The following is a 14,308-nucleotide window of genomic DNA, read 5'->3' on the forward strand; positions in this document are numbered from 1 at the left end:
CCACCGAGATTAAACTGACTGATTTGTAGTTGCCGGGTTTCTCCTTTACATCCTTTTTTTTGAAAAAGGATGTAATGTTTGCAATTCTCCAGTCCTCTGGCACCACCCCCATATCGAAGGAGGATTGGAAGATTATGGCCAGCACCTCTGCAATTCCCACCATTACTTCCCTCAGCAACCTAGGATGCATCCCATCTGGACTGGGTGACTTATCTATTTTAAGTACAGCCAGACTTTCTAGTACTTCCTCTTTATCAGTTTTTACCCATCCAGTATCTCAACTATCTCCTCTTTTACTGTGACTTTGACAGCATCTTCTTCCTTGGTAAAGATGGATGCAAAGTACTCATTTAGTACCTCAGCCATGCCCTCTGCCTCCATGCGTAGATCTCCTTTTTGGCCCCGAATAGACCCCACCCCTCCTCTTACTATCTGTTTATTATTTATATGCCTGTAGAAGACTTTTGGATTCCCTTTTATGTTAGTTGCCAGTCTATTTGTATACTCTCTCTTTGCCCCTCTTATTTCCTTTTTCACTTCTCTATACTTTCTACATTCAGCTTGGTTCTCATTTGTACTATCAACCTGACATCTGTCATACGCCCCTTTTTTCTGATTCATCTTTCTATCTCTTTCGTCATCCAGGGAGCTCTGGCTTTGGTTGCCCTACCTTTTTCCCTCATGGGAATGTCCCTAGACTCTACCCAAACCATTAGTCTTTAAAGGCCGCCCATTGTTTGATTACAGTTTTGTCTGCCAATCTTTGATTCCAATTTACCCGGGCTAGATCCATTCTCAACCTGCTGAAATTGGTCCTTCTTCAATTGAGTATTTTTACTTGAGAGTGGTCCTTGTCCTTTTCCTTGGCTAATCTAAACCTTATGATACTGTGATCACTGTTCCCTAAATGTTCCCCCACTGACACTTGCTCCTCTTGACCCACCTTATTCCCCAGAATCAGATCCAGCAATGCCTCCTTCCTCATTGGGCCAGAAACATACTGATCAAGAAAGTTCTCCTGAACACACTTCAGAAATTCCTCTCCCTCCTTGCCCTTTACACTATTACTATCCCAGTCTATATTAGGATAGTTGAAGTACCCCATTATCACTACTCTAGTTCTTGCACCTCTCTGTAATTTCCCTGCAAATTTGCTCCTCTATATCCTTTCCACTACAGAATACACTCAGCAGTGTAATGGCACCTCTATTGTTTTTTTTTAACTCTGACCAAATAGATTCTGTCCTTGACTCCTCAAGGACATCCTCTCTCTCTCCAGCACTGCAGTATTCTCCTTATTTAGTACTGCCACCCCCCCCCCCCCACTCCTTTTTTTCCTCCCCTATCTTTCCTGAACACCTTGTATCCAGGTATATTTAGTACCCAATCCTGCCCTTTTTTTGAGCCAGGTCTTCGTTATCACCACTACATCATATTCCCATGTGGCTATTTGTGCCTGCAGCTCACCAACCTTATTTACGACGCTTCAAGCGTTTACACACGTACACTCTAAACCTATCTTGGACCTTCTCCTATTCTTTCTTAGTCTGATCCCACCTATTTCTTACTCTAGTGCTATCTGTCTCTCCCAATCCTTTGTGCACCTTGTTTCTCCTTTCTAATGCTACATCCTGGTGCCCATCTCCCTGCCAAATTAGATTAAACCCTCCCCCACAGCCTAGTGAACCTCCCCACAAGGACATTGGTCCCAGCTCTGTTGCGGTGCAACCCGTCCTTCTTGAACAGGTCCCAATGCCCCAGAACTGGTCCCAGTGCCCCAAGAATCTGAAGCCCTCCATCCTGCACCGTGTCTCTAGCCACAGATTAACCTGCCTTATCTTCCTATTTCTGTTCTCACTAACGCGTGGCACTGGGAGTAATCCTAAGATTACTACCTTTTGAGGTCCTGCTTTTTAACTTCCTCCCTTGCTCCTGAAATTCTAGCCGCAGGATCTCATCCCTTTTCTTTCCTATGTCGTTGGACCACGACATAGGAAAGAAAAGGGATGAGATCCTGCATGGACCACGACTTCTGGCTGTTCCCCTTCCCCCCCCCCCCCCCCCCCCCACGCAGAATGTTCTGCAACCCTCTCCATGATTTCCTTTACCCTGGCACCAGGGAGGCAACACACCATGCAGGACTCAGGTCAACGGTCATAGAAATGCCTGTATGTCCCCTGACTATCAAATCCCCTGACTATCAAATCCCCTATGACTACTGCATTTCTATACTTCACTGTACCCCCCTTTGCAGTCCATTTCCCCATGGTGCCATGCTCAGGACTGCACTCCTTCGAGGTGTCGTCACCCTCATGCTGAATACTGGTTTGAGAGTGCCACACACCCAGAAGATTCCTGCACTTCCTGCCTCTTCCTAACCTTTCGGTTGGCCACCCACTTGCTATCCTGAACTCTATGTGGCTACAGGGTGACCACCTCCTGGAACATATGACCCAGGAAACCTTCAGCCTCCCTTATGCTCTGCAGTGACTCCAGCTGCCCCTCAAGCTCAGAAATCCTCAGCTTGAGCTCGAGCAACTGAAGGCATTTCCTGCACATGTGGCCCTCCAGGACACATGAAGCGTCCTGAAGTTCCCACATGGCGCAGGAATTGAAGGCAATGGGTCTCAGCTGCCTGTCCATTATATTTAGAAACTTTTTTTTCTAAACTCCCTTTAGATACTCTTATTATTTTACTTACTGTTTACTTACCCCGATTACAGTTAATTAATTATAGTAATAGTTAGATCAGTTTTTTAAAATTTGTCCTTAGGATGTGGAAGGCTGCATTTACTACCCAACAGGTCAGGCGTGTGATTTGGAGTGAAACTGGCTCTTTCCCTTCTAGTTGGTACAGGTCAAAGTTTTGGATGAGCTCAAGTTTATGGAGGGTGGAATTTGGGAGGCCAGCCAGGAGAGCATTGAAATAGTCGAGTTTGGAGGTGACATAGGGATGGGTCATGGTTTCAACAGATGGGCTGAGGCAGGGGTGGAAGTAGGGGGTCTTTATGATGGGGAGAATATGGGGTCCGAGGCTCAGCACTGGGTCAAATAGGATGCCAAGTTGCAAACCGTCTGGTTCAACTTGAAACGGCGGTTAGGGAGGAGGATGGAATCAGTGGCAAGAGAATGGAGTTTGTGGCGGGGGCCGAAGATGATGGTTTCCGTCATCTCGATGTTTAACTGGAGGAAATTTCGGTTTATCCAGGACTGGATGTCGGACATACATTCTGACAACACAGAGGCAGTGGAGGGGAGAGCTGAGTGCTGTCAACGTACAGGGAAAGGGATAGAGACAGGTTAAGTGAGTGGGCAAGAAGGTGGCAGATGGAGTATTATGTGGAGAAATGTGAGGTTATTCACTTTGGTAGGAAGAATAGAAAAACAGAATATTTTTTAAATGGTGAGAAACTATTAAATGTTGGTCTTCAGAGGGATTTGGGTGTCCTTGTACATGAAACACAGAAAGTTAACTTGCAGGTACAGCAAGTAGTTAGGAAGGCAAATGGTATGTTGGCCTTTATTGCAAGGGGGTTGGAGTACAAGAATAAGGAAGTCTTGCTGCAATTGTACAGGGCTTTGGTGAGACCTCACCTGGAGTACTGTGTACAGTTTTGGTCGCCTTACCGAAGGAAAGATATACTTGCCTTACCGAAGGAAAGATATACTTGCCTTAGAGGTGGTGCAACGAAGGTTCACTAGATTGATTCCTGGAATGAGAGGGTTATCCTATAAGGAGAGATTGAGTAGAATGGGCTTATACTCTCGTATTTAGAAGAATGAGAGGTGATCTCATTGAAACATATAAGATTCTAAGAGGGCTTGACAGGGTAGATGCTGAGAGGCTGTTTCCTCTAGGGTCTACAACTAGGGGACATAGTCTCAGGATAAGGGGTCAGACATTTAAGACTGAGATGAGGAATTTCTTCACTCAGAGGGTTGTGAATCTTTGGAATTCTCTACCCAAAGGGCTGTGGATGCTCAGTTATTGAGTATTGTCAAGGCTGAGCTAGATAAATTTTTTGACTCTAGGGGAATCAAGGGATATGGGGATCGGGCAGGAAAGTGGAGTTGAGGTCAAAGATCAGCCATGATCTCATTGAATGGCGGAGCAGGCTCGAGGAGCTGTATGGCCTACTCCTGCTCCTATTTCTTATATTCTTATGTTCTTACATGTTTAAATTGATCCCATGTCTTCAGACGAGGGGCAATATGTAGATAAGGAAGAGGGGGGAGCCAAGGATAGATCCTTGGGGGACTCCACAGGTAATGGTGCAGGGCCGGGAAGAGGAGCCATAGAAGCCACTGCTGCAGATGCTCTGGCTACGGTGGTATATGTGAGAGTGGAACCAACTGAGGGCAGTCAACAACAACTAGCATTGACATAGCACCTCTAACGTTGTAAAACGTCCCAAGGCACTTCACGGGAGCGCAATCATACAAAAATTAACATCGAGCCAAAGGAGGAGACGTTAGGACTGGAGACCAAACCCTTGGACAAAAGGTAGCTCTTAACCAGCATCTTAAAGGAGGGGAGAGAAGTGGCGAGGCAAAGAGATTTGGGGAGAGAATTCCAGAGCTTAGGGCCTAGACGGCTGAAGGCATGGCCGCCAATGGTGGGGTGATGGAAGTGGAGGATGGACAAGACCTGATGTGGTGGAATGCAGAGTTCTCGGAAGGTTGTAGGGCTGAAGGAAGTTACTAAGATACGGAGGGGCAAGGCTATGGAGGGATTTGAACACAAGGATGAGAATTTTAAAATTGAGGCGTTGGTGGACTGGGAGCCAGTATAGGTCAGCGAGCAAAGGGGTGTGAACGGAACTTTGTGCGTGTTAGGATATGGGCTGCAGAGTTTTGGACAAGCTCACGTGTATGGAGGGTGGAAGATGGGAGGCCGGCCAGGAGAGTATTGGAATAATCGAGTCTGGAGGTAACAAGAGCATGGATGAGGGTTTCAGCAGCAGATGGACTGAGGCAAGGGTGGAGACGGGTGATACTACGGAGGTGGAAGTAGGCGGCCTTTGTGATGGAGAGGATATGGAGTCATAAGTTCAGCTCAGGGTCAAATAGGACACCGGGGTTGCAAACATTCTGGTTCAGCCTGAGGCAGCGGCCAGGGAGGGGGATGTAATCGGTGACTAGGAAATGGAGTTTGTGGTAGGGGCCAAAGACGATATTTAACAGGAGGAAATTTTGCCTCAAACAGGACTGGATGTTGGACAGGCTGACAACACCGAGACAGTGGAGGGATTGAGAGGTGGTAGTGAGATTGAGCAGGGTATCGTCACCGTACTTGTGGAACCTGATGTTGTGTCTGCAGATGATGTCACCGAGAGGCAGCATGTAGATGAGAAATAGGAGGGGGCCGAGGATAGATCCTTGGGGAACTCCAGAGGTAATGGTGCGGGAAGAGAAGCCATTTCAAGAGATTCTCTGGCCACAACTGGATAGGTAAGAGTAGAACCAAGCAAGGGCAATCCCACTCAGCTGGACAACGGAGGAGGATGGTGTGGTCCAACGTGTTAAAGGCTGCAGACAGCTCGAGAAGGATAATACACCACGTTCACAGTCACAGAGGATTTGATTTGTGACTTTGATTTAGGGCCGTTTCAGTGCTGTGGCAGAGGCAGAAGCCTAGGCAAATTTCCACATTGTTAGGTAGATGCTAGTCTCATAGCTGAACTGGAACAGCTTGGCTGGAGAGTGCTTTGTGTTTTAAAGCAATTTTGTTTTGCAAGTGAGTGGTTTGACAGGTCACTTCAAAGGTCATTAAGAGACAGTCATGTAGTGTGGACTTGAGTCATGTGTAAGCCAGGCTGAGTAGGGATGGCAGGTTTCCTTCCCTGAAGGACACTAGTGAACAATTTGGGATTTTATGACAATACAGCAGCTTTCCTGGTCATTTTTGCTTACAGGTGATATAGTGTAAATTGTGGTTGACCCTGAGCTGAACTTATGACTCCATATCCTCTCCATCACAAAGGCCGCCTACTTCCATAAAATATTGTCATGCTATAATTTGTGTTCCAGAAAAGTGGGAAGGGGTGCACAGCAAATGTGTAAATTTGCAGAGATGGAGAAGGGGGTAGTGATTGCATGTATTTTACTTACTGGAACAAGTTCGACTAATTTGTCCAAAAACAGAATGATAGCTACTGTTATTTTTTAATTGCTTCACCAGAGGAAGAGGTGTATGTGTGTGCGTGTGAGAAAATATAGACTTAAGGATTAAATGTTATGATATAGCTTAACCCACTTTACAGGAAATTGCTTAAGGGCAGTTTCCTGTTTATAGCAATGCATCAGATTTTGGATTAAACTACATAATTTAGAACAAGTATTTTTGTTGAAAATTTTACTTGCTACTAAAAAGAATTGGGTTTGACAGTAATGCTGATAATTTGTGTAGTGTGTACTTTAAAGATGTTTCCGGTACACACTGAAGATCACAAGAACAATATTTGATCAGTACACTCCAGCTAAACAGTTAGAATATGTATACTCTTGTGCTGTGAGTTAATGTGGCAAGCAATCCACTTTAATATGTCACTTGTGTTGATATGTCACTTGTTTAGTGACTGAAATGTTGCCACATAAAAAATGTAAAATTATGGACCCGATTGCCCACAAAAGGTGGTGGGTTTCAATCCTTGCGCTAATGGGTCGAAAAAGTAATGTAGTGCTAAATGTGGTAAGATTTAATCAGAGAGGAATCAGCTAATGCAGAGATGAGTGGATACCATTAGTCTTTCCACTAATTAAAACGTGCCGTCTGGCCCCAGATTGATGAATTCGTGATTACTGCAAGCAAAATAGCAAAATAATGTCAAGTGCTATTTTTACCCATTTTCAGTACAGGGCAAGTCAATGGGGACAAAAATACGGTACGTAATGAACTCAGTAGTGAACATGAAATAGATAGCAGGACACGGTTCAGGAAAACTAATAAAAACAACTGTTTACTGGCATACACAACAATTGTAATACACTAGGCTATAAGTAGGATATGGAAAACATATGTAAAACAAAATGTATTGCATTAAAAAATGGGACTGTGGAACAGTAGTACTCAACTGATGTCCACAAGGTCATAGCATGAAATCTGGGTTTTTGTCAGTAATTCCTTAAGAATCAGTACTCCATACGTAGATCCCGGAAGGCAATTGGAAGAATCTATGCTATGACCATGTAAATCACTAAGTCACTGGAGGTTGTCATGTCATCAACTGCGTGGCATCACAGCGTATTGTTGTGCTCTCTCTCTGCTCAGTCGTGCAGTATTTAGCAGCAGTAGTGGCATACAATGTTTCTTAAAATGTGCACATGGTGATGATGTGCAAGAAGAGGAACAGCAAACACGGAAGTCCTCGTTTGGAAAGGATTACCATCATCAAAACCAGTTTACCTGCTTTGACACCAGCAGCACTTGGAAGCACAGTATCTACCTTGCAATCCCCTCTGAAGATGCAATGAAGCCCACAAAATGCAAATAAAACTTTTGTCTAGAAAACATCTTGAACATGCTAACAACCTACTGGACTTTATAAAGCTGGAACTAAGTGTATCGACCCACCAGAAGAAAGACATCAGATCAGTCACCTTTGCTCCAGAGAAGTACCTAGGTATCTTTTTCTGGGTTTTTTTCTGAGGCCGATTAACGAGCATAGTGTTCCTGTTGCTGGAGAGGCATTTCTGCACTGTACCTGTGGTTTGCTGACAGTGGCCTGTAGCAATGTCAGTATTTGCAGGCTGTCCTCCTCATAGTAAAGTTTGAAAACCAGTGATGTGGAAAGAGAATTTGGATATATTGAGCCTAGAAAGAGAGGAATTATGTTGAACCTGCATGAATGTTACATTATATATCTAGGATGAGAAAAGGCTATCGGGCCCATACACACTTTTGCTGGAATCTCCTGCATGTATCTTCCCTTCCTGCTTCACCCCCTCCTCCTCCCCTCCCACACCCCCTCCTCCTCCTCCTCCACCCCCTCCTCCTCCTCCTCCACCACTCCTCCTCCTCCTCCACACCACCACTTCCTCCTCCTCCCACACTCCGACCACACACCACTCCTCCTCCTCCTCCCCCACACCACCACCTCCTCCTCCTCCCCCACACACCACCGACCTCCTCCTCCCCCACACCACCACCTCCTCCTCCTCCCACACCACCACCACCTCCTCCTCCTCCCCCACACACCACCACACCTCCTCCTCCCCCACCACCACCACCACCACCTCCTCCCCCACACCACCTCCTCCTCCTCCTCCCCTCCTCCTCCTCCTCCTCCTCCTCCTCCTCTCCTCCTCCTCCTCTCCTCCTCCTCCTCCTCCTCCTCCTCCTCCTCCTCCTCCTCCTCCCTCCTCCTCCTCCCTCCTCCCTCCTCCTCCTCCTCCTCCTCCTCCTCCTCCTCCTCCTCCTCCTCCTCCTCCTCCTCCTCCTCCTCCTCCTCCTCCTCCTCCTCCTCCTCCTCCTCCTCTCCCTCCTCCTCCCTCCTCCTCCTCCCTCCTCTCCTCCTCCTCCTCCTCCTCCTCTCCCTCCTCCTCCCTCCTCCTCCTCCTCCTCCTCCTCCTCCTCCTCCTCCTCCTCCCCTCCTCCTCCCCTCCTCCTCCCCCTCCTCCTCCTCCTCCTCTCCTCCTCCTCCTCCTCCTCCTCCTCCCCCTCCTCCCCTCCTCCCTCCTCCTCCTCTCCCTCCTCCTCCTCCTCCTCCTCCCCCTCCTCCCCTCCTCCTCCTCCTCCTCCTCCCTCCTCCTCCTCCCTCCTCCCCCTCCTCCCCCTCCTCCTCCTCCTCCCCCTCCTCCCCCTCCTCCTCCTCCTCCCTCCTCCCTCCTCCTCCTCCCTCCTCCTCCTCCCTCCTCCTCCTCCCCCACACCACCTCCTCCTCCCTCCTCCTCCTCCCTCCTCCTCCTCCCCCACACCACCTCCTCCTCCCCCACACCACCTCCTCCTCCCCACACCACCTCCTCCCTCCTCCTCCTCCCTCCTCCTCCTCCCCCACACCACCTCCTCCTCCTCCTCCTCCTCCTCCTCCTCCTCCTCCTCCTCCTCCCACCTCCTCCTCCTCTCCCCCCCTCCTCCTCTCCCCCCTCCTCCTCCTCCTCCTCCTCCTCCTCCCTCCTCCCTCCTCCTCCTCCCTCCTCCCCCCTCCTCCCCCTCCTCCCTCCTCCCCCCTCCTCCCCCTCCTCCTCCTCCTCCCCCTCCTCCCTCCTCCTCCTCCCTCCTCCTCCTCCCTCCTCCTCCTCCCTCCTCCTCCTCCCTCCTCCTCCTCCCCCACACCACCTCCTCCTCCTCCCTCCTCCTCCTCCCCCACACCACCTCCTCCTCCTCCTCCCCCACACCACCTCCTCCTCCTCCCTCCTCCTCCTCCCCCACACCACCTCCTCCTCCTCCCTCCTCCTCCTCCCCCACACCACCTCCTCCTCCCCCACACCACCTCCTCCCTCCTCCTCCTCCCTCCTCCTCCTCCCCCACACCACCTCCTCCTCCCCCACACCACCTCCTCCTCCCCCACACCACCTCCTCCTCCTCCTCCTCCTCCCACCTCCTCCTCCTCCCCCTCCCACCTCCTCCTCCTCCCCCACACCTCCTCCTCTCTCCCCCCTCCTCCTCTCTCCCCCCTCCTCCTCCTCCTCCTCCCACCTCCTCCTCCTCCTCCTCCCACCTCCTCCTCCTCCCCCACACCACCTCCTCCTCCTCCTCTCTCCCCCCTCCTCCTCCTCCCCCACACCACCACCTCCTCCTCCCCCACACCACCACCTCCTCCTCCCCCACACCACCACCACCTCCTCCCCCACACCACCACCACCTCCTCCCCCACACCACCACCACCTCCTCCCCCACACCACCACCACCTCCTCCCCCACACCACCACCTCCTCCTCCCCCACACCACCACCTCCTCCTCCCCCACACCACCTCCTCCTCCTCCTCCTCCTCCCACACCACCACCTCCTCCTCCTTCCCCCCTCCACACCCTCCTTCCCCCCTCCACACCCTCCTTCCCCCCTCCACACCCTCCTTCCCCCCTCCACACCCTCCTTCCCCCCTCCACACCCTCCTTCCCCCCTCCACACCCTCCTTCCCCCCTCCACACCCTCCTTCCCCCCTCCACACCCTCCTTCCCCCCTCCACACCCTCCTTCCCCCCTCCACACCCTCCCTTCCCCCCTCCACACCCTCCTTCCCCCCTCCACACCCTCCTTCCCCCCTCCACACCCTCCTTCCCTGCTCTTCCTCCCCCCACACCCCGCTCTTCCTCCCCCCGCTCTTCCTCCCCCCGCTCTTCCTCCCCTCCCCCTCCCCCCGCTCTTCCTCCCCTCCCCCTCCCCCCGCTCTTCCTCCCCTCCCCCTCCCCCGCTCTTCCTCCCCCCTCCCTCCTCCCCCCTCCCCCCTCCCTCCTCCCCCCTCCCCCCTCCCTCCTCCCCCCTCCCTCCTCCCTCCTCCCTCCTCCCCCTCCCCCCTCCCCTCCCTCCCTCCCTCCCTCCCTCCCTCCCTCCCTCCCTCCCTCCCTCCCTCCCTCTCCCCTCTCTCCCTCCTATTCCTCCCTCCCTCCCTCCCCCTCCCTCCCTCCCCCTCCCTCCCTCCCCCTCCCTCCCTCCCCCTCCCTCCCTCCCCCTCCCTCCCTCCCCCTCCCTCCCCCTCCCCTCTCCCTCCCCCCCTCTCCCTCCCCCCCCCTCCCTCCCCCCCCCCCTCTCCTCTCCCTCCCCCCCCCTCCCTCCCCCCCCCCCCTCTCCCTCCCCCCCCCCCTCTCCCTTCCCCCCCCCCCCTCTCCCTCCCCCCCCCCCCTCCCTCTCCCTCCCCCCCCCTCTCCCTCTCCCTCCCCCCCCCCCCTCTCCCTCCTCTCCCTCCCCCCCCCCCTCTCCCTCCTCTCCCTCTCCCTCCTCCCCTCTCCCTCTCCCTCCTCCCCTCTCCCCCCTCTCCCTCAATCTTACTGGGTGGCTCCTAATTCTACACAGCTGCGTTACTTCAAACAATCCATCTACTTGCATGTTATCAATGGCCTTAATAATTTGAGATACCTGTCGCGTATTGTTCTGTAATTGTTACAGAAATTTCCAGAATTTCTTTTTAAATCCTCTTTCTTTTCTAATGTTCTGAGATTCTTTTTACTGCTATCTAGGTCCGTACACAACATTCCCCAGTTGAAACTAGCAGGCAATTTGTTGCTCTTAAATCAATCTGTATAATGTGTCTTAAGCGGTGTTTTAAGTTGCCTTCCAGTTTATTGATCTCACCTGTGTTAGATACCTCAGCGACGGACATTTGTTATGATATGAATTGTTGGGCATTCTTGCATTTTATAATGCTGCTTGTCTGTGCACTATGAATATTTATAATGACCTTAGCTGAAACTTTTTTCTTTTCTCCTAGAAACTACGAGAGAAGCAGAAAGCTGTGCGGGAGAGCCATGGCCCAAACATGAAGCAGGTTAAAATGTGGAGAGATTTTGAGCAACTGATGGAATGCAAGAAACAATGCTTTCAAAAACAGCAAAACCAGAATTCTGTTGGTCAGGTGATTCAGGAAGGAGGGGAGGACAGATTGATCTTGTAAATTGTATAATTCATTGGTGTCATTGCACATCAAAATAGTCAGATTCTTTGTCATGGGCTTTAGCTATTTTCAGCAGTTACTAATTTTAATTATTACAATAAAATTATAAGTTCAATTTAACATGAAATTAATTGTTTAATAACTTCTAACTTTTACATAAATTCATTTTTAGATAACCCAGCAGCTCTTATGTTGCAACAATGGGTTCCCATGGAGCAAAGCAAAGATAGAATCTTTTGTATTTTTGTCACTTTTTGCCGGGCTACCTCACTGTAGTGGAGCATTACATATCAGTGATGAGGAACAATCAGTAGTGAACCTTTTCTACTCCACGTAGTCTTTCATAAACTGATAAAAAGCAGCATTGACAGGCAGCTGTCAAGAGCTGTGTGGCTCAGACCAACTTATCTTTCAGATTGTTAACATGGATGTGGTAAGGGGCAAAACTGTGACCAGAGCATGGGTAAAAATGAAAGGTCTTAGCCAATTTATGAGAAATGTGTACAGTAAAAGATGTACAATGGATCAAACATATGTACAGCCATTTTAACTACATCAAAATATTCTTGCTTCATGAAATAAAAGTAAAATATATGAATTTCAAAGTTACATTTCAAGGAATTATCGGTATTAAGAAATGTTTCAGTTGTCATTTTAAAAAAAAATCTCACTCATGCAAATATCTACAAAACTGCAATCTCAGGTCTCCACCAATAACTCAGTGGGTGCATGCACTGTGTGGGGCTGAGCATTGCAGACCATAAAAGTCCCAGGTTTGACCTCCGCCCTGTATTGAATTGGCTGAGGGATAGTGGTGGCAGCACTTATTAGCTTCAGTGTCCCTAAGCTAAAGACAAGGAAAAATTGGCTCCTGATCATTAAAAGAGCTCTACTGGAAAGTATCTGTATGTGGGCAAGATTGCATTTTGGCTGTGTACCCATTCCACAGTCAAATAATTTACTGGCACTCATTGTCTGGGGTTTGGACTCAACAATGAAGAATTGCCACTTGAGCATGGTACCAGGGGGTTGTCAGTGCTGTGGAACTGTACTCTCGCATGCAGTATCACCTTCAAAGGGAGGGAAAGATTTATGGTTTATATCATCATCTAAATCCTTAGAGCAGTTACTGCCTTCCAAGCACTCCGATATATCCATTATTATCAATGTAGCAGATGAGCTTGAATTCTATTTGGTTATTTGAATCAAAATAGCTGGAGTTACTCATCATAAAACAACTGTATTTGACTTCAGTTCATCCAAAATGCAAACAGTGCCAAAATTTTAATATTCATTCCAGAATTTGTAGGAACCATTTTTTCTGCATTACAGAAAATTGGAATATGATTACATTTTATTAAAATGCAGGATATAACAATTGGTAAGCAAACAAAAGCCACGATAAATCACGACTTAGCTCCTTGATGACAGCACATTTTTATTAGATTTAATGGTTTAAGAGCCTGTTTACACATATCTGTAAAGTTTCTTAACAGCTGAAAATAAGTCAATCAGCTGGGACTACAGTCTGTCTTTGGAGTAATTTTTAGACTGAGCCTATTATTGAGTGCAGATGTCACTGCCAATTATTCTTAGATGAAAAGAAATCTCCCCGGGAATATACTGGATTCCATACCCAACTAATTTTATGGAGTTTTCTAATACTTAATCTTTCCAGTGGTAAATTGAGCTTGGATTAAGCCCCAGATCCATTCTCCATTTATAAATTGTACAAATTAACTTCCAAATCGGTAGCTCTCCTCCTAGCGCCAATTTTGACATTTCTGAATGCATTTACAGAATAAAGTGACAAGAGACTGGAGGAATGATGTTCCATCCTTTCTTCCTCCCCTCAGCTCAAAATGAAGTGATACACTTTTCCTTATGACTGTCACTACTCTATTCCAACCCTCAGTGACCACCACCTCTGCTTGCTGTCTTGTTTTAAAATGTTTTTAATAACTGCAAATTAGACTTATATTTGCTTCTGCATATAAAATCTAAAAGAAGAGAAATAAATATGATAGCGTAGCTGACTAGGAATATAACTGGGAACCAACAAACGTCAAAGATTGAATTGCTTGATCTCGGATTATGGCAGCAGGTCTCATAATAAGTGTTTGCAGTTATTTGTCATGTCCATGCCTGATCTTTTAAACAAGTTATGATTAGGTTAAAAATATTGTAAGTGATATACCTGACAGCATATACCATGGTCCCAACAAGTAAAAACACCAGGATAGCGTTAATGCTGTCACAATAACAAATGTAGTGTATAGGCATGTATGAAAGTAAGCATTTATAAAACGATTTCCTCTGTATAGTTTGTAGAAGAGTATTTTTTTTTAACTGTTTGGCCTATAGATTAATCACATACTGGTCATAATGAAAGGTGTGTGCAACAATCTGAGCCAAAATTAATATTTTTTTGTCAACATTAGCAGCATGATTGTGAATTGATCAACTTTTCCAATTTTTATGTAATAACTCAATAAACTGATCTGTTTGCATCACATTGTGTCCTTGTAATTCTCACGTGCATTGTGGAATGAATAGCAATTACTTTTTTATTTGTTCGTGGGATGCGGGCGTCGCTGGCGAGGCCAGCATTTATTGCCCTTGAGAAGGTGATGGTGAGCCGCCGCCTTGAACCGCTGCAGTCCGTGTGATGAAGGTTCTCCCACAGGTGCTGTTGGGAAGGGAGTTCCAGGATTTTGATCCAGCGACGATGAAGGAACGGCGATATATTTCCAAGTCAG

At 48.4% G+C, this 14,308-nt stretch overlaps 1 protein-coding gene across 2 annotated transcripts in view; it reads left to right on the forward strand.

Annotated features, from left to right (window-relative positions):
* Positions 1–14,062, forward strand: part of ift81 (intraflagellar transport 81 homolog) — a 112,201-nt gene extending 98,139 nt beyond the window's left edge. For both annotated transcript variants that reach the window (XM_068005823.1, XM_068005822.1), the window contains exon 19: positions 11,367–14,062. In XM_068005823.1, coding sequence (XP_067861924.1) covers positions 11,367–11,549 — 183 coding nt within the window. In that variant the 3' untranslated portion in view covers positions 11,550–14,062. The remainder of the gene's footprint in view (positions 1–11,366) is intronic.
* The last annotated feature ends 246 nt before the right edge of the window (positions 14,063–14,308 follow it).

The sequence above is a fragment of the Heptranchias perlo genome, chromosome 25 (genome assembly GCF_035084215.1).
Source record: "Heptranchias perlo isolate sHepPer1 chromosome 25, sHepPer1.hap1, whole genome shotgun sequence".
Lineage (NCBI taxonomy): Eukaryota > Metazoa > Chordata > Chondrichthyes > Hexanchiformes > Hexanchidae > Heptranchias > Heptranchias perlo.